The sequence below is a fragment of the Bison bison genome, unplaced genomic scaffold, assembly GCF_000754665.1.
Source record: "Bison bison bison isolate TAMUID 2011002044 unplaced genomic scaffold, Bison_UMD1.0 scf7180017864499, whole genome shotgun sequence".
Lineage (NCBI taxonomy): Eukaryota > Metazoa > Chordata > Mammalia > Artiodactyla > Bovidae > Bison > Bison bison.
Genome location: NW_011495058.1, coordinates 6,425,632 through 6,438,066, shown reverse-complemented (window position 1 = coordinate 6,438,066; position 12,435 = coordinate 6,425,632). Strand labels below are relative to the sequence as shown.

At 45.9% G+C, this 12,435-nt stretch overlaps 2 protein-coding genes across 5 annotated transcripts in view; one reads left to right on the top strand and one right to left on the bottom strand.

The window, feature by feature from the left end:
* GLI3 (GLI family zinc finger 3) overlaps positions 1-207 on the bottom strand; it is a 321,249-nt gene extending 321,042 nt beyond the window's left edge. Inside the window, exon 1 of the mRNA XM_010829081.1 lies at positions 121-207. The gene's annotated coding sequence lies outside the window, so the exon portion shown is untranslated. The remainder of the gene's footprint in view (positions 1-120) is intronic.
* The window catches only part of LOC104980394, a 14,834-nt gene that overhangs the window by 1,362 nt on the left and 1,037 nt on the right, over positions 1-12,435 (top strand). Inside the window, exons 2-6 of one of the 4 annotated variants that reach the window (XM_010829087.1) lie at positions 2,902-2,966; positions 4,231-4,270; positions 5,165-5,262; positions 6,413-6,551; positions 8,039-8,049. In XM_010829087.1, the coding sequence (XP_010827389.1) occupies positions 2,902-2,966; positions 4,231-4,270; positions 5,165-5,262; positions 6,413-6,544 (335 nt within the window). In that variant the 3' untranslated portion in view covers positions 6,545-6,551; positions 8,039-8,049. Of the gene's footprint in view, positions 1-2,901; positions 2,967-4,230; positions 4,271-5,164; positions 5,263-6,412; positions 6,607-8,038; positions 8,091-12,435 lie in introns of those variants that run through there. The other 3 variants (XM_010829088.1, XM_010829086.1, XM_010829085.1) reach the window with 3 other exon arrangements.

Below are 12,435 nucleotides of genomic sequence, written 5' to 3'. Positions count from 1 at the left end.
CCCGTCCTTTTTCTTTCTGCCACTCTCCGGCGGCGCGGTGGGGACGCGCCGAGCAGCAGGACGCCTGCCACCGCAGGGGGCGAAGTTGGGAAAACTTGGGAGGAGTGCGGCTCGCCTTACTTTTGCTTTCTCGCTCCTCCTGGCCGCGCCGGGGGCCCGCGCTTCCCCACCCGCCGAGTCCCTGCTCCCGCAGTGGATCCCAGCGGCGACGCGGGCGGCTACGCGGGCGGCGGCGCGGAGGCGGCCCGGGCCGGGGTCGGGGGGCTGCGGGGGGGAGCCCGGGCGCCCCGAGCCACGCGCGCTCTCCCTCCCCGCCCTCCGCCTCCTCCGCCCCTCCCCGATCCTCTCACGGACACATTCAAGCCTGCTCCTCCTCTTCCCCCTCCTTGACCCCGCGCCCGCTCAGCGCGCCGAGGCCCCACCCACCCGGCTAAGGGAAGGGGGCCCTGGCGTGATGTCACCGCCGCCCTCCCCGCCCGCGCTCGCCCCGCCGCCCCCCACCCCAGCGCCCTGCGCGCCGGGGCAGCTTGTCCAGCTCCCGTCGCCTTCCGCCCCGCCTCTCCGCTCCGCTTTCTCCCGGCTCCCAGTTTGGGCTCCCTTTTTCCTTCTTTTAAGGCCTCTCTGATCACAGCCACCCCCCTTCTCTCCTAGACTCTCCCTCTCCTTGTACATTTCCCCAGGCCAACCCTGAAACTCCCCTTCTCGCCTGAGGATGCTTTTGAAAGTTCAGGTTTTTCCTCCCCCACCGACTCATCTGCCCTCGGAGCCAAATCTGGGAAGTGGGAGCTCCCCACTACGCAGCCTGCTATTCCCATGGGTTACTTTAGAAAGGACACAAAAACAAAGACCCCAGGCTTGGAGCCTGGACTCCAACGTGGTTTTCCCTGAGCTACCAGAGTGTCTCTGTCCCTGATTGATTTTCAGCGGCCCGTACCAGAAAAAAAAAAAATTATTATTTTCCCTCCATTCTCAACCAGACAGCCTGCATCCATCTGTTCCCTTTCAGTGTATCCAGCCTGGACCTGTAACCCAAACAAGGAGTTCCCAAGGGAGGAACAACGAAAGGAAAAGAAAACTCTGGTGGCATTCCCGAATCCATTCTTCCTGGGGTCATCTGAGATTCCGCCCACCCTCGGGTGGCCGCCCGCAGCGCCTCGGAGCTCAGGGTGCACTAGTGTTGACTCCTAGAGCATCTTTGACTGAAGGAAGAGCGTAGGTGGATGAATGATTAGCTATTATGATCTGAAGAGCATTTTGAGATTCACATGCTTAGCTGGAGAATTTTTTAAGGGAATTGTTGGTGGTATTCACTATTTGTTTCCTGGGACTTGTTGCTTATCTCAAAGATATCACAAAAGCAGACCCTGACTTAAGCTTTTATGGTAGAAGCAGTGGAGATAAAGGAGGACTGAAGGTCCTTATGAGCCATTTATTTTACAGTTTCTCTCTGTATTTCACCATGATTGGAAGAAAAAAAAAATCACTGACTCATCATTCAGAGCAGTAGCCTTAGGATTCAAGGGTGGTGGTCCCAGCTTCCCCTCACTAACTGGCCTCAGGCCCAGGAGGATTCTCTGAGCATCCACAGGCTCTGGGCTCATCTGTGGACTGGTGATAGGAAAACCAGGCCAGTCCGCATACCTCCCAGGATTTGAAAGAGCTTCCAAGGAGATAATGCATGTGAAAGTGGAAATGGATACAAATGCCTAAGAATTGTATTATGCTCTTTCCCACATATACTTCAGCATCAGTCACAATATTTTTTTGTATTCAAGTACTGCTTCTGCCTCAATCACATGAATGCAAATAATGCATCCCTGATAGCCTCCTCTGTTCACCCAATGGCAAAAAAAAAAAAAAAAAAAGTAAAAAGGAGAACGACAGCCAATAAATCAACAACTGGAATAAACTAGATATTTTGACTTTTACTTAAAAGTCTAGCACATTTTGGATCATGAAGATTTTGATTCTCAGTTTTAAAAAGACAAGAACAAAGGAAAAGCAGCTCATTGTTCTTCTTATGCCCATCAGAATAGTTAAAAACAAGAGGAGAAATAAAGCTGGTGTCACCTGTGTGTCCCTGTGTCCTCACCTTAGGCTCTTGGCAGAAATGAACAGTTTTCTGCTTTAGTGATAAACACAGATGTGAGTGGGAACATTTTGCAGAAATGGTAGAAGAAATATAAAACAAGGGTTATCCTCATGTGAGTTAAATAATGCCATAACGCAAAGACTTTCAGTCTATATTAACAGAAAAATTCGTTATCCAAAAGGAAATCTTGTGTGGAATCCCTGCGTATAAAGGAAAGCCATCTCTAGTTGCGTTGGGTGGGGTCTCAAAGCCCAGCCCCTTAGCCATTCTCTTGTCACTCACTCCCTTTTTTTAAGAGCCCCTGAGACATCTCTAACAATCTTAAAGTCACCCTGAAACTCAATAATGTAACCTCCTTGCAATGATAAACAGGCACTTACAGATTTACAAGGTTTCTGAGATCACCCTTCCTCCATGTCTAAAACTCCAGCATTATAGATTCACTTATAGACAGCTTTCCCTCAGTTCCCTTTTCAAATGCAAAAAGTCCTAGGATATTTTAACATATTGTGTCTGCAAAATACTTAAGTTTATAAGACAGTTCTTGTTGGTTTGTTTGCTTGTCTTTTGGCAACAAATTGGATGAAGTAGGGGACTCGAAGATATTAGTATGAGTCTCCTAGGGCTGCCATAACGAAGGACTACAAACTGGGTGGCTTAGAGCATCAGATAGCCATTGTCTCTGGAGAGGGAAATGCAACCCACTTCAGGGAAATCCATGGACAAAGGAGCCTGGCAGGCTACAGTCCATGGGGTTGCAGAAGAGCCAGATACAACTTAGAGATTAAACAACATCCATTGTCTTACAGTTCTAGAAGCTAGAAGTCCAAAGTCAACGTCTCAGCAAGGCCATACTCCTTCTGAAACCTCTAGGGTAAGATCTTTCCTTGCATCTTCCTAGCTTCTGGTGGTTATCTGTCAACCCATGGTGTTTCTTGGTTTGCCACTGCTTCACTCTAACTTCTGACTTTATAGTCATATAGCATCCTCCTTTTGTTTTGTTTTGGTTTTTTTCTCTCTCTCTCTCTTTCCTCTTCCTAAGGGCACCAGTCATAGAAGGGGGTGACAGAGGATGAGATGGTTGGATGGCATCATCGACTCAATGGACATGAATTTGAGCAAACTCCAGGAGATGATAAAGGACAGGGAAGCGTGGCATGCTGCAGTCCATGGGGTCACTAAGAGTCAGACACAACTGGGAGACTTCACTTTCATTTTTCACTTTCATGCATTGGAGAAGGAAATGGCAACCCACTCCAGTATTCTTGCCTTGAGAATCCCAGGGACGGGGGAGCCTGGTGGGCTGCCGTCTCTGGGGTCTCACAGAGTCGGACATGACTGAAGCGACTTAGCAGCAACAGCAAACTGAGTACCTCAGCAACAACCCCGTTTCCAAATCAGATCACATTCTGAGACTCCAGGAGTTACAGCTATAATATATCTTTTGGGGGGGAACACAATTCAATCCATAAAAATACTGAAAACAACAAAGCAGGATAAAGGGTCTGCAACTGAGAGGACAAAGAATGAAACCGAGAACAAACTTTGCATGCTCCTCTGGGTGTTTTTTTTTTTTTGGCTGCAGTGCGTTTTCGTTGCTGTGTGTGGACTTTCTCTAGTTGCAGTCCATGGGCTTCTTTCTCAGTGCAGTGACTTCTCTTGTTGCAGAGCACAGGCTCAGTGGTTGCGGCCCTCAGGCTTAGTTGCCCCACAGCAGGTGCCCCCAGACCAGGAATCAAACCCATATCCCCTGCATTGGCAGGCGGATTCCTAACCACTGAACCACCAAGGAAATCTACTCTGTATTTTTTTGCCCTGTCACATGTGCTTATCCATAATGACTGTTCTTGCTTTCGCTACTACAGCTCTTCCATCTCTCTTCACAGTAATTTACTAATTATTGGGAAATTCCAAGTACAAGTTCATGTGTCCCAGCTGCAAGTGACAAAATTCCAACTCAAATTGGCTTAAGTTAAAGGGGAGGTGGGTGTTTTGTTGACTGAAAAGTCCAGGAGTGTGTAAGTAGAGTTCAAATAAGGCAGGACCTAGAGCCTCAAACAATGTCAGCTGAGTTCTATTTTCCATCTTTCAGCTAGGCTTTATGCACATTTCATGATACAGCTTTTTTTTTTTTTTAGGCTACCAAGGGCAGTGGCCAGAGGCATAGTTGCATGCCAGGTAAACAGCACAAGTCCTCTATAAAGCCCAACATGATGCCACCATATTCTTCCTCCTTTCCTGTAAATGTGAGACTGTCACCTTTTGCCCTGCTCCCTTTCTATATATGCAGGACTCTCACCTCTGCTTCAGTTGACCAGTGTAGGGCTGCCTACTGGGAGGTAATGCCTTCAGGACACCATCTTCTGGGGCATTCTCAGTACTCTGAAGTCAGTACATCCCATATCTGTGTGAGGAGAAGGATTTTCTTGTTTTTTGAAGTTATACTTGATCACAAGGCTCTTAATATTTTGTCCTCATATATCTTGGACTTCCTTGGTGGCTCAGTGGTAGAGAATTTGCCTGCCTTGGGACAATCCCCTGCAGAAGGAAGTGGCAACCCACTCAAGTATTTTTGCCTGAGAAATTCCATGGACAGAGGAGGCTGGCGGGCTACAGTCCATGGGGTTGCAAAAGAGTCAAATACAACTTAGCCACTGAACAACAACATGAAGATCCTACCAATTTCCTTTTCTGAAAATAGCTCAAGGATTCATACCTTTTTCATCCCCAGACTCAAGATAATAAATTCTCATAATGAAAGTATAACCCTTTGCCTCCATAGCCCGATGTGCATGCGTTCACCCATGTATCCATCCATCCATCCATCCACCTACCCACCTACCGACTCATTCACCTGTGTTGGTTCACTGTTGGCCCAAGCCTATCCGCCGTATACTGTGCACACTTACGGTGAGTTATTTCCCAGGAGGCTTCTCAGTCTGGCATGCAAATAGACTCCTTGCAGACAACACAGCCCATCCATCCAACATTTCCAAATGTTTCTGAATTCAGTAGAGAACACAGCCTAACGCTGAAACTAGGATGTTTAACATCTGTCTGTATGTCTTTCAGACGTTTGTAGGTGCCAGTTAAGGATTCTCACCACTTTGAAAAATGGTGGGAATGGAAATACTATACGGGCTGCATTTGAGAACCAGACTGCAAAGACAGTAAGTGTTTTTCTATCCCACCATGCTCCCCTCAACTGACCTACCCCACCCTACCCCCGCCCCCCCGCCACACACACACACACTCCAAGTGGAAGCAAATGGAAAAGGCAGACCTCCCTCCCAACTAGGAAGCTCTAACTTGGGCAATCTCATGTGAGTTTGAGGAGAGAGGAAACTTGGCCCCTGGAAGGAGGCAAAGCAGACAGAGCAAGAATCAGAGTTTTAGATCCCATGGTCACCCATAGCTTCCTAAAGTGCTCTCTTCTGGATTCTCCCCCAGGGCCATGACAGCCGATTCCTAGACTGAACAGATTTGATGGCCTAAGGGCAGCTTTGACTCTTTTGGGTTTCCTGCTGCCTCCTCGCATTTTCTGGACATCATGTTTCTGCACGCCCTGCACCTACCAGTGTGTGTGTAGGGGGGAAGTACTGAGGGTCCAGGCACACCTACCAGCCACACTCATGTCCGGGGAAAGGAAACCCTCCCTGAGTTGGCCCAGAGTGGACAGCCCAAGCTTCCCCACGCTGACTGGCCACTTGCCAAGAGGGAGAATGTTGTAAAGTGCATCACACAGGTGCCCTCCGGAGGGTCTCTCACTCAGCACCCGCATAACTTATTCTTGCATCTTCCTGGAACATTGGGATTATAAATGTAACCCAGATGTGGGCTGCTTCCCTCTTCACCTTGGAGATGTTGCTATAATTGGCTTGGACCTCAGCCAATACCACAAGTTGGGAAGACCTAAAGCCCTCCCTTTGGATCTCAACAAGTTCAGAGACCCCCTGTGGATGCTGCCTGACACCACCCCTTACTCCACCCTCAAACCCCTGCCCGATCCACAGGAAACCCACCCACAGCAGGCAAGGGGTGAGCTTATAGATTTCACTGATGGTTTGGGTAGCTCAGGGGTGAGTTTTTCTCCCTCCCTCTCTTTCAAAAATAAAACAAGTTTTTCTCTGCCTCAAACAGAGCAGTTTAGTGACCAACATCTGTTTCTTGAAGTCTCACCTTCTTTTCCTAGGAGGATATTCCCGTGACACCCTGATTTCCCTTGCCTTTTCCATTTCTTTGCCCAGGATCTGCTCTGCTACTTTTGTCTTAAGCTCCAATCTACCTGGCAGCAAAGCTCAGGACTTTTTTTTTTTCCAGCTGCACCAAGCCATATGTGGACTCTTAGTTCCTCAACCAGGAATTGAACCCACACCCTCTGCATTAGAAGCTCAGAGTCTAACCACTGGACCATCAGGGAAGTCCTGCCCAGCACTTTTTGAGTTTCCATAGAGTTAAGGTAACAAACAGTGGTCCATGGGACATGTTGCCTATCGACGCCTATTATTTACTGGGCATAAGTACATTTTGTCCTGGACTCTTCATTTTGCCACAGCCCCCACACCTCCCCCATTGCCTTATAAACTTGCAGCTACACACGTTTGCATCATCTGTCTCATTGCTGAAAACATTTTGAATTTGCTGCTTTCTGACCTTAAATAATTCACTGACACAAATTGTGGGTTTTACTGAATCTTTTTATAAACAGGCTGCAAAGGAGGGATGCAACATCAAACATATCATAGAAAATACCTCCAACATTTTCCTCTAAACTTTCTGTCCTTCGTTTGTCTCTGACTGTACCCCTGCTACATTATTTTATCTTCTCCTGTTCTGTGCCCAGCCCCACCGATTCCCCTTTTCTTAGAACAATCCACTTCTGCGCTTCTAAATGGGGTGTCCTGAGAGATTCCAGGATCCATCTCTCTTAGAAAGTGGCTTAAGGCATCCATACAGCTCAGGAGCTCATCTTAACCGTTACAGTCTTTCACCCTAATCTTTCACATACACACCCAGCAACTTGTCAGTGTATTTTCCTCCAAACAAGTATGAGAAATTTCTATGAGGAGGAGTTTTGGTAAATGACAGTTTCTGTATTTGCTCCATAAGAAAGTGAAAAAATCAAGACCACACACCTGGGAATGTAATAAAGAATTGGAATATTTCAAGAAAAGATGAAAAGCAGTGGTCATATGCTTGAGAAGTATTGTACTCGTAGAAAGAGGGCCCTCCCCCACCTTAGTAACTGTGGGGTTCAGAGGAGGAGCTCTGAGATCAAAGGAAGAGGTTAACATGAGTTGATGATGGGGACTTCCCCAGTGGTCCAGTGGCTGAGACTCTGTGCTGGCAATGCAGGGGGCCCAGGTTCCATCCCTGGTCAGGGAACTAGATTCTGCATGCCACAGCTAAAGATCCCACATGCAGCAACAAAGACCCGACACACCAATAAATAAATTAATCAAATAAATATTTCTAAAAAACCATGAGTGGTGATGAGGAGAACAATGGGATCTGACTCCCCAAATAGCAGCAAGGTCAGCCAGGAGCAGAACTGTTGTGGTGGTATAGTCATTAAGACGTGTCCTACTCTTGCGACTCCATGGACTGTAACCCGCCAGGTTTCTCTGTCCTTGGAATTCTCCAGTCAAGAACACTGGAGTGGTTTGCCATTTCCTTCTCCAGGGGATCTTCCCGATCCAGAGATCAAACCCATACACTGCCGGCAGACTCTTCACCGACTGAGCTAGCAGAGCTGTTAGAGCAGAGCTTATGGTGGCCGTGGGAGAATGTTCATGAACCAGAAAGTGTGGGGCCTCAGAGAGCCTAGCAGGGGATGGGAAGAATGTAGAAGCTCTCTGTCCCGTTAGCCCAAAAGCTGAGAGCTCAGAGCCAGAGACTACTTGTATGCCTTTGTTATTGAAACTCCACTTTCATTGGCTCTTCCAGAGTCCACTGTGGCTGAGGAGGAAAGCACAGTTCTCTATACAGAAGGTAGAAGGTAGGACTGTCTCTCTCTCCGCTCATTTCTCTCTCTCTCTCTTTATCTCTCTCTCCATCGCTTTCTCTGCCTATGCGTAACTGGAAACATATTGTTTGGCTTTCTATAACTAAAACTAACAGTCTCACTTCTTTGGGGCTTTCCTGTTAGTCAGAAGCATACAAGACAGAACAGCCCTGGATGTAAATCCACCATCACTAGCTTTGTAACTTTGCCAAGTCAACTTACTCAGTTTGCCCATCTGTAAATTGGAAACAATGATATTCATTTCCCAGAGTTTTTGTGAGAATGAAATGAGATGGTGGATTATAAAGGGCTGGGCCTTTTGTCTGGATTAAGAAATGCCTAGAAAAGCAAATTTCCTTTGTTCCTATTTTTTTATGCCAGCTCCATGTTACTAGTCACAGCTTTTTCACACTCAGTAAGGAAGACCCTTGGAAGGCAGAGGTTTAAGAGGTCCTTCTTTCTACGAATACTTAAACCTCTCATCTACCTAACCTATAAAAGTATGACTTGTGTTGAACAGTTTTTTTTTTAACTAAAATATACAAAGTCACAAAAGTACTTTAACAAAGGGCTCTTGGAAGAAAAATTTCTCACCCCAAAAAACAATCTGCCAGTTCCAAAAAATGTGCTGTTCTGCCATTCCCACAACTGTTTAGAAACCATTTACCACCATGTCATTCAAAACCAACAAAGACCCATAGCACCTGGCCCTTGCCACTTTAGGTTTTTCTTTATATAAACCCATCAACAGGCCTGGCCTGCAGGATGACTCTGCAGGCAAGGCTCAGTGAAAAGGTGAGGTTTCTTTGCTAGTTCGGACTGCTTACACCTGAGGGACTCTGACTGATTCTCTGTTCAGTCATTTACTCATTCAACAAACATGCACTGAGCATGTGCTATGTGACAGGCTGCCCAAGCCACTGGGCATATGGCAATGAGCCCACAGTCACATTTCTTTGTCCTCACAGAGGGGACCATGAAGGACAAGAACAGGGTGGTATGTGACAGATATCGGGGTGGGGAACCTGCCGTAAATGGAGGAGCCACGGGGGGCCTCTTTGAGGAGGTGACTGGGGCTGAGATCCAAGGATGCAGAGCAGTGTTGAGTCTGGCAGCTTGGTCCAGGCAGAGGAAGGCCAAGGAAGTAGCATGGCTGAAGGCTGGGGGGAGGCAGAACTTCCAGGTTCCAGGACAGAAGGTTAGTGTTGGTTTTGCTTATATTCCACTTGATCCAGGAAATTACTCCTGCAACCTTAGGTGATGTCAAGCAGGGTTTCAAGGTACTGGTTTTAAAGTCATGTTATTATAATGAAGTGTGCTTTTATGCTTAGCTCATAATTTTACTCCTACATGAATTAAGAACCACACACTGCATTTATTTTTCTTCCCTTAAAGTTTCACATCACATTTGAAAGCATTGATTCTACATATTCCTTTGGTTCCCAAGATACCATGGAGAGAAACATATGCTCTCCTTACTTACCATTTGATATACCGAATAAAAAATATTCATTCTGCCCACTTCTTAAGCTCCACCAATATTAGATATGTTTTAGAACAGAAATATACAAGGTTACATGTGGTATCTATCTGTGGAGCACATTTCAAAGAGAGGCACGCCAACAAGCACATTTGTATGAAGGCTGTAAAATAAAATCAAGTTTGAGCCTGAAATACCAATGCACCACAGTCTTAGTTTCTTGTTAACTTGAATTAACAGTGCTTGCACTTCTGCGGTCTGATTTCATCTACACCCGCAGATGAAGTGGAGGATTGAGTAAATTATCTTTATATGGGCCAGGCAATAAGGCAAAAAGTGGTTAGTTAGCCTGGCTTATCCGGATTCTGGTCTTATCAGAAGGTTGCATCAGAAAGCCAGAATAAAACATCTTTCTTTTTACAATTATTAAATAATCAGAATGTTGATTGGAAAGGTGCTGGGAATATAGGCATCATGGTTAGTCTCCCAAAGAAGGAGCCAGGCCATGAAGAATTCATTTAGGAATTCATTTGCCCAAATAAGAGAGACCTGGGCAGTAATTAAATTCCTGTATTTTTCTCAAGGGCTTCCCTGGTGGCTCAGTAGTAAAGAATCCGCCTGCTAATGTAGGAGATGCGGGTTAGATCCCTGAGTCAGAAAGATCCCTTGGAGAAGGAAATGGTAACCCACTACGGTATTCTTGCCTAGAAAATCCCATGGACCTAGGATCCTGGCAGGCTATACAGTTCATAGGGTCACAAAAGAGTGAAACATGACTTAGCAACTAAACAACAAGTTTCACAAACCCAAATCAATCAGCTTGGACAAGATACCTTTCACAATAAAGATTCTGTTAAGGACAGGTTTCAAGGTTTTTAGAAACTACCCCTTTATTTTGTATTGTCAATTATACCATGCTCTGGAGCAGGAATGGACACAGACACTGATGTTTCCCAAGGGAAATGATTCATGTCCCAGAATCATAACCCTCAGTTCCAGCATGCTTTCCAAGAGCCTTCACAAAGAGTCTACTGGCTTATCATGGACTGGGCGTTCCCATTCTTATCTCATTGCCACAAGATTCCAGTTATAGAAGTAATAGAAGGAAAGAATTTAGTCCACCTACTTGCCATCAAGTCAACCTATTTGCTATCAAGTCAATACAGAAGCTGTCTTACATTTAAACTTGTTTGGTGTTGGTGACAAAGCTTAGGCTCAAAGAATCAAAGTCAGTGTTAGTTCTGTCTCTTCTTGCTGCTGCTAAGTCACTTTAGTAGTGTCCAACTCTGTGTGACCCCAGAGATGGCAGCCCACCAGGCTCCCCCGTCCCTGGGATTCTCCAGGCAAGAACACTGGAGTGGGTTGCCATTTCCTTCTCCAACGCATGAAAGTGAAAAGTGAAAGTGAAGTCGCTCAGTCGTGTCCGACCCTCAACAACCCCATGGACTGCAGCCTACCAGGCTTTTCCGTCCATGGGATTTTCTCGGCAGGAGTACTGGAGTGGGATGCCAAGTGTTTTTGGGCCAACTACTCAACTCCTCTGATCTGCAGCTTCCTAGCAGTTAAATGGAATCCTTTGACTTTATAGAAGTATTTAGGAAATTCAATAAGATATTTATTTCCTGTCTGCCACAGAGGCCTTCAACTTGATTTCTTTCCTCGCCTTTTAAAAAGATACTTAGAGTAATTCCAGCGTAGGAACTCAATAAACATGTCTTAAATAAGTAAAATAGATAGATGAAAGATAGACAGATGATAGGTGGACAGATAGAAGATATGTGATAGACAGTTGATAGGTATAGTTAGATAATTGATAAGTATATAGAGCGCCATGAGAAGAGATAGATTATAAGACAGTCCAATGGCTTAAATCAAAAAGGGTAAGTCATCCAGAAGTGTAATCTCCAGGAAGAAATAAAGCAGATGACCTTCAGAGCATCTCTTGTCTCTAGGTTTGTCTGTGCTTTGGCCAGAGTGTCTTGCTGAGAACAGAGTTTCTCCAATCACAGGGTAGAACACGTGACCTCGGATGGGAAGAGAAGATTACCACTTGTGGCTTCAGATCCTAGAGAGGGGATGACTGTCTATCTCAGACACATTTGAAAAATCCCATGGGATGAACCCAATAAACCTAAATGTAGGAATTAGGACTTGGTGATTGATTTGCTTTGTAGGGAGCGAGGAGAATGCAGCCTGATTGACACTTCCTCATAACAATAATGAGATGATGGCACTAATTTCGTGTAAGGTACATGATTGAAGGGCTTGTGATGGTAGAAATAAGGGGAGCTGTGGGAGGCAGTGGTAAAGTGTGAATATGTTCAGTTCAGTTCAATTGCTTAGTCTTGTCCGACTCTTTGCAACCCCATGAACAGCAGCACACCAGGCCTCCCTGTTCGTCACCAACTCCAGGAGCCTACCCAAACTCATGTCCATTGAGTTGGTGATGCCATCCAACCATCTTATCCTCTGTCGTCCCCTTTTCCTCCTGCCTTCAATCTTTCCCAACATCAGGGTCTTTTCAAATGAATCAGCTCTTCGCATCAGGTGGCCAAAATATTGGAGCTTCAGCTTCAACATCAGTCCTTCCAATGAACACCCAGGACTGATTTCCTTTAGGATTGACTGCTTGGATCTCCTTGCAGTCCGAGGGACTCTCAAGAGTCTTCTCAAACACCACAAGTCAAAAACATCAATTCTTCAGCGCTCAGTTTTCTTTATAGTCCAACTCTCACATCCATACATGACTACTGGAAAAATCACAGCCTTGACTAGACAAACCTTTGTTGACAAAGTAATGTCTCTGCTTTTTAATATGCTGTCTTTGTTGGTCATAGCTTTCCTTCCAAGGAGTAAGCA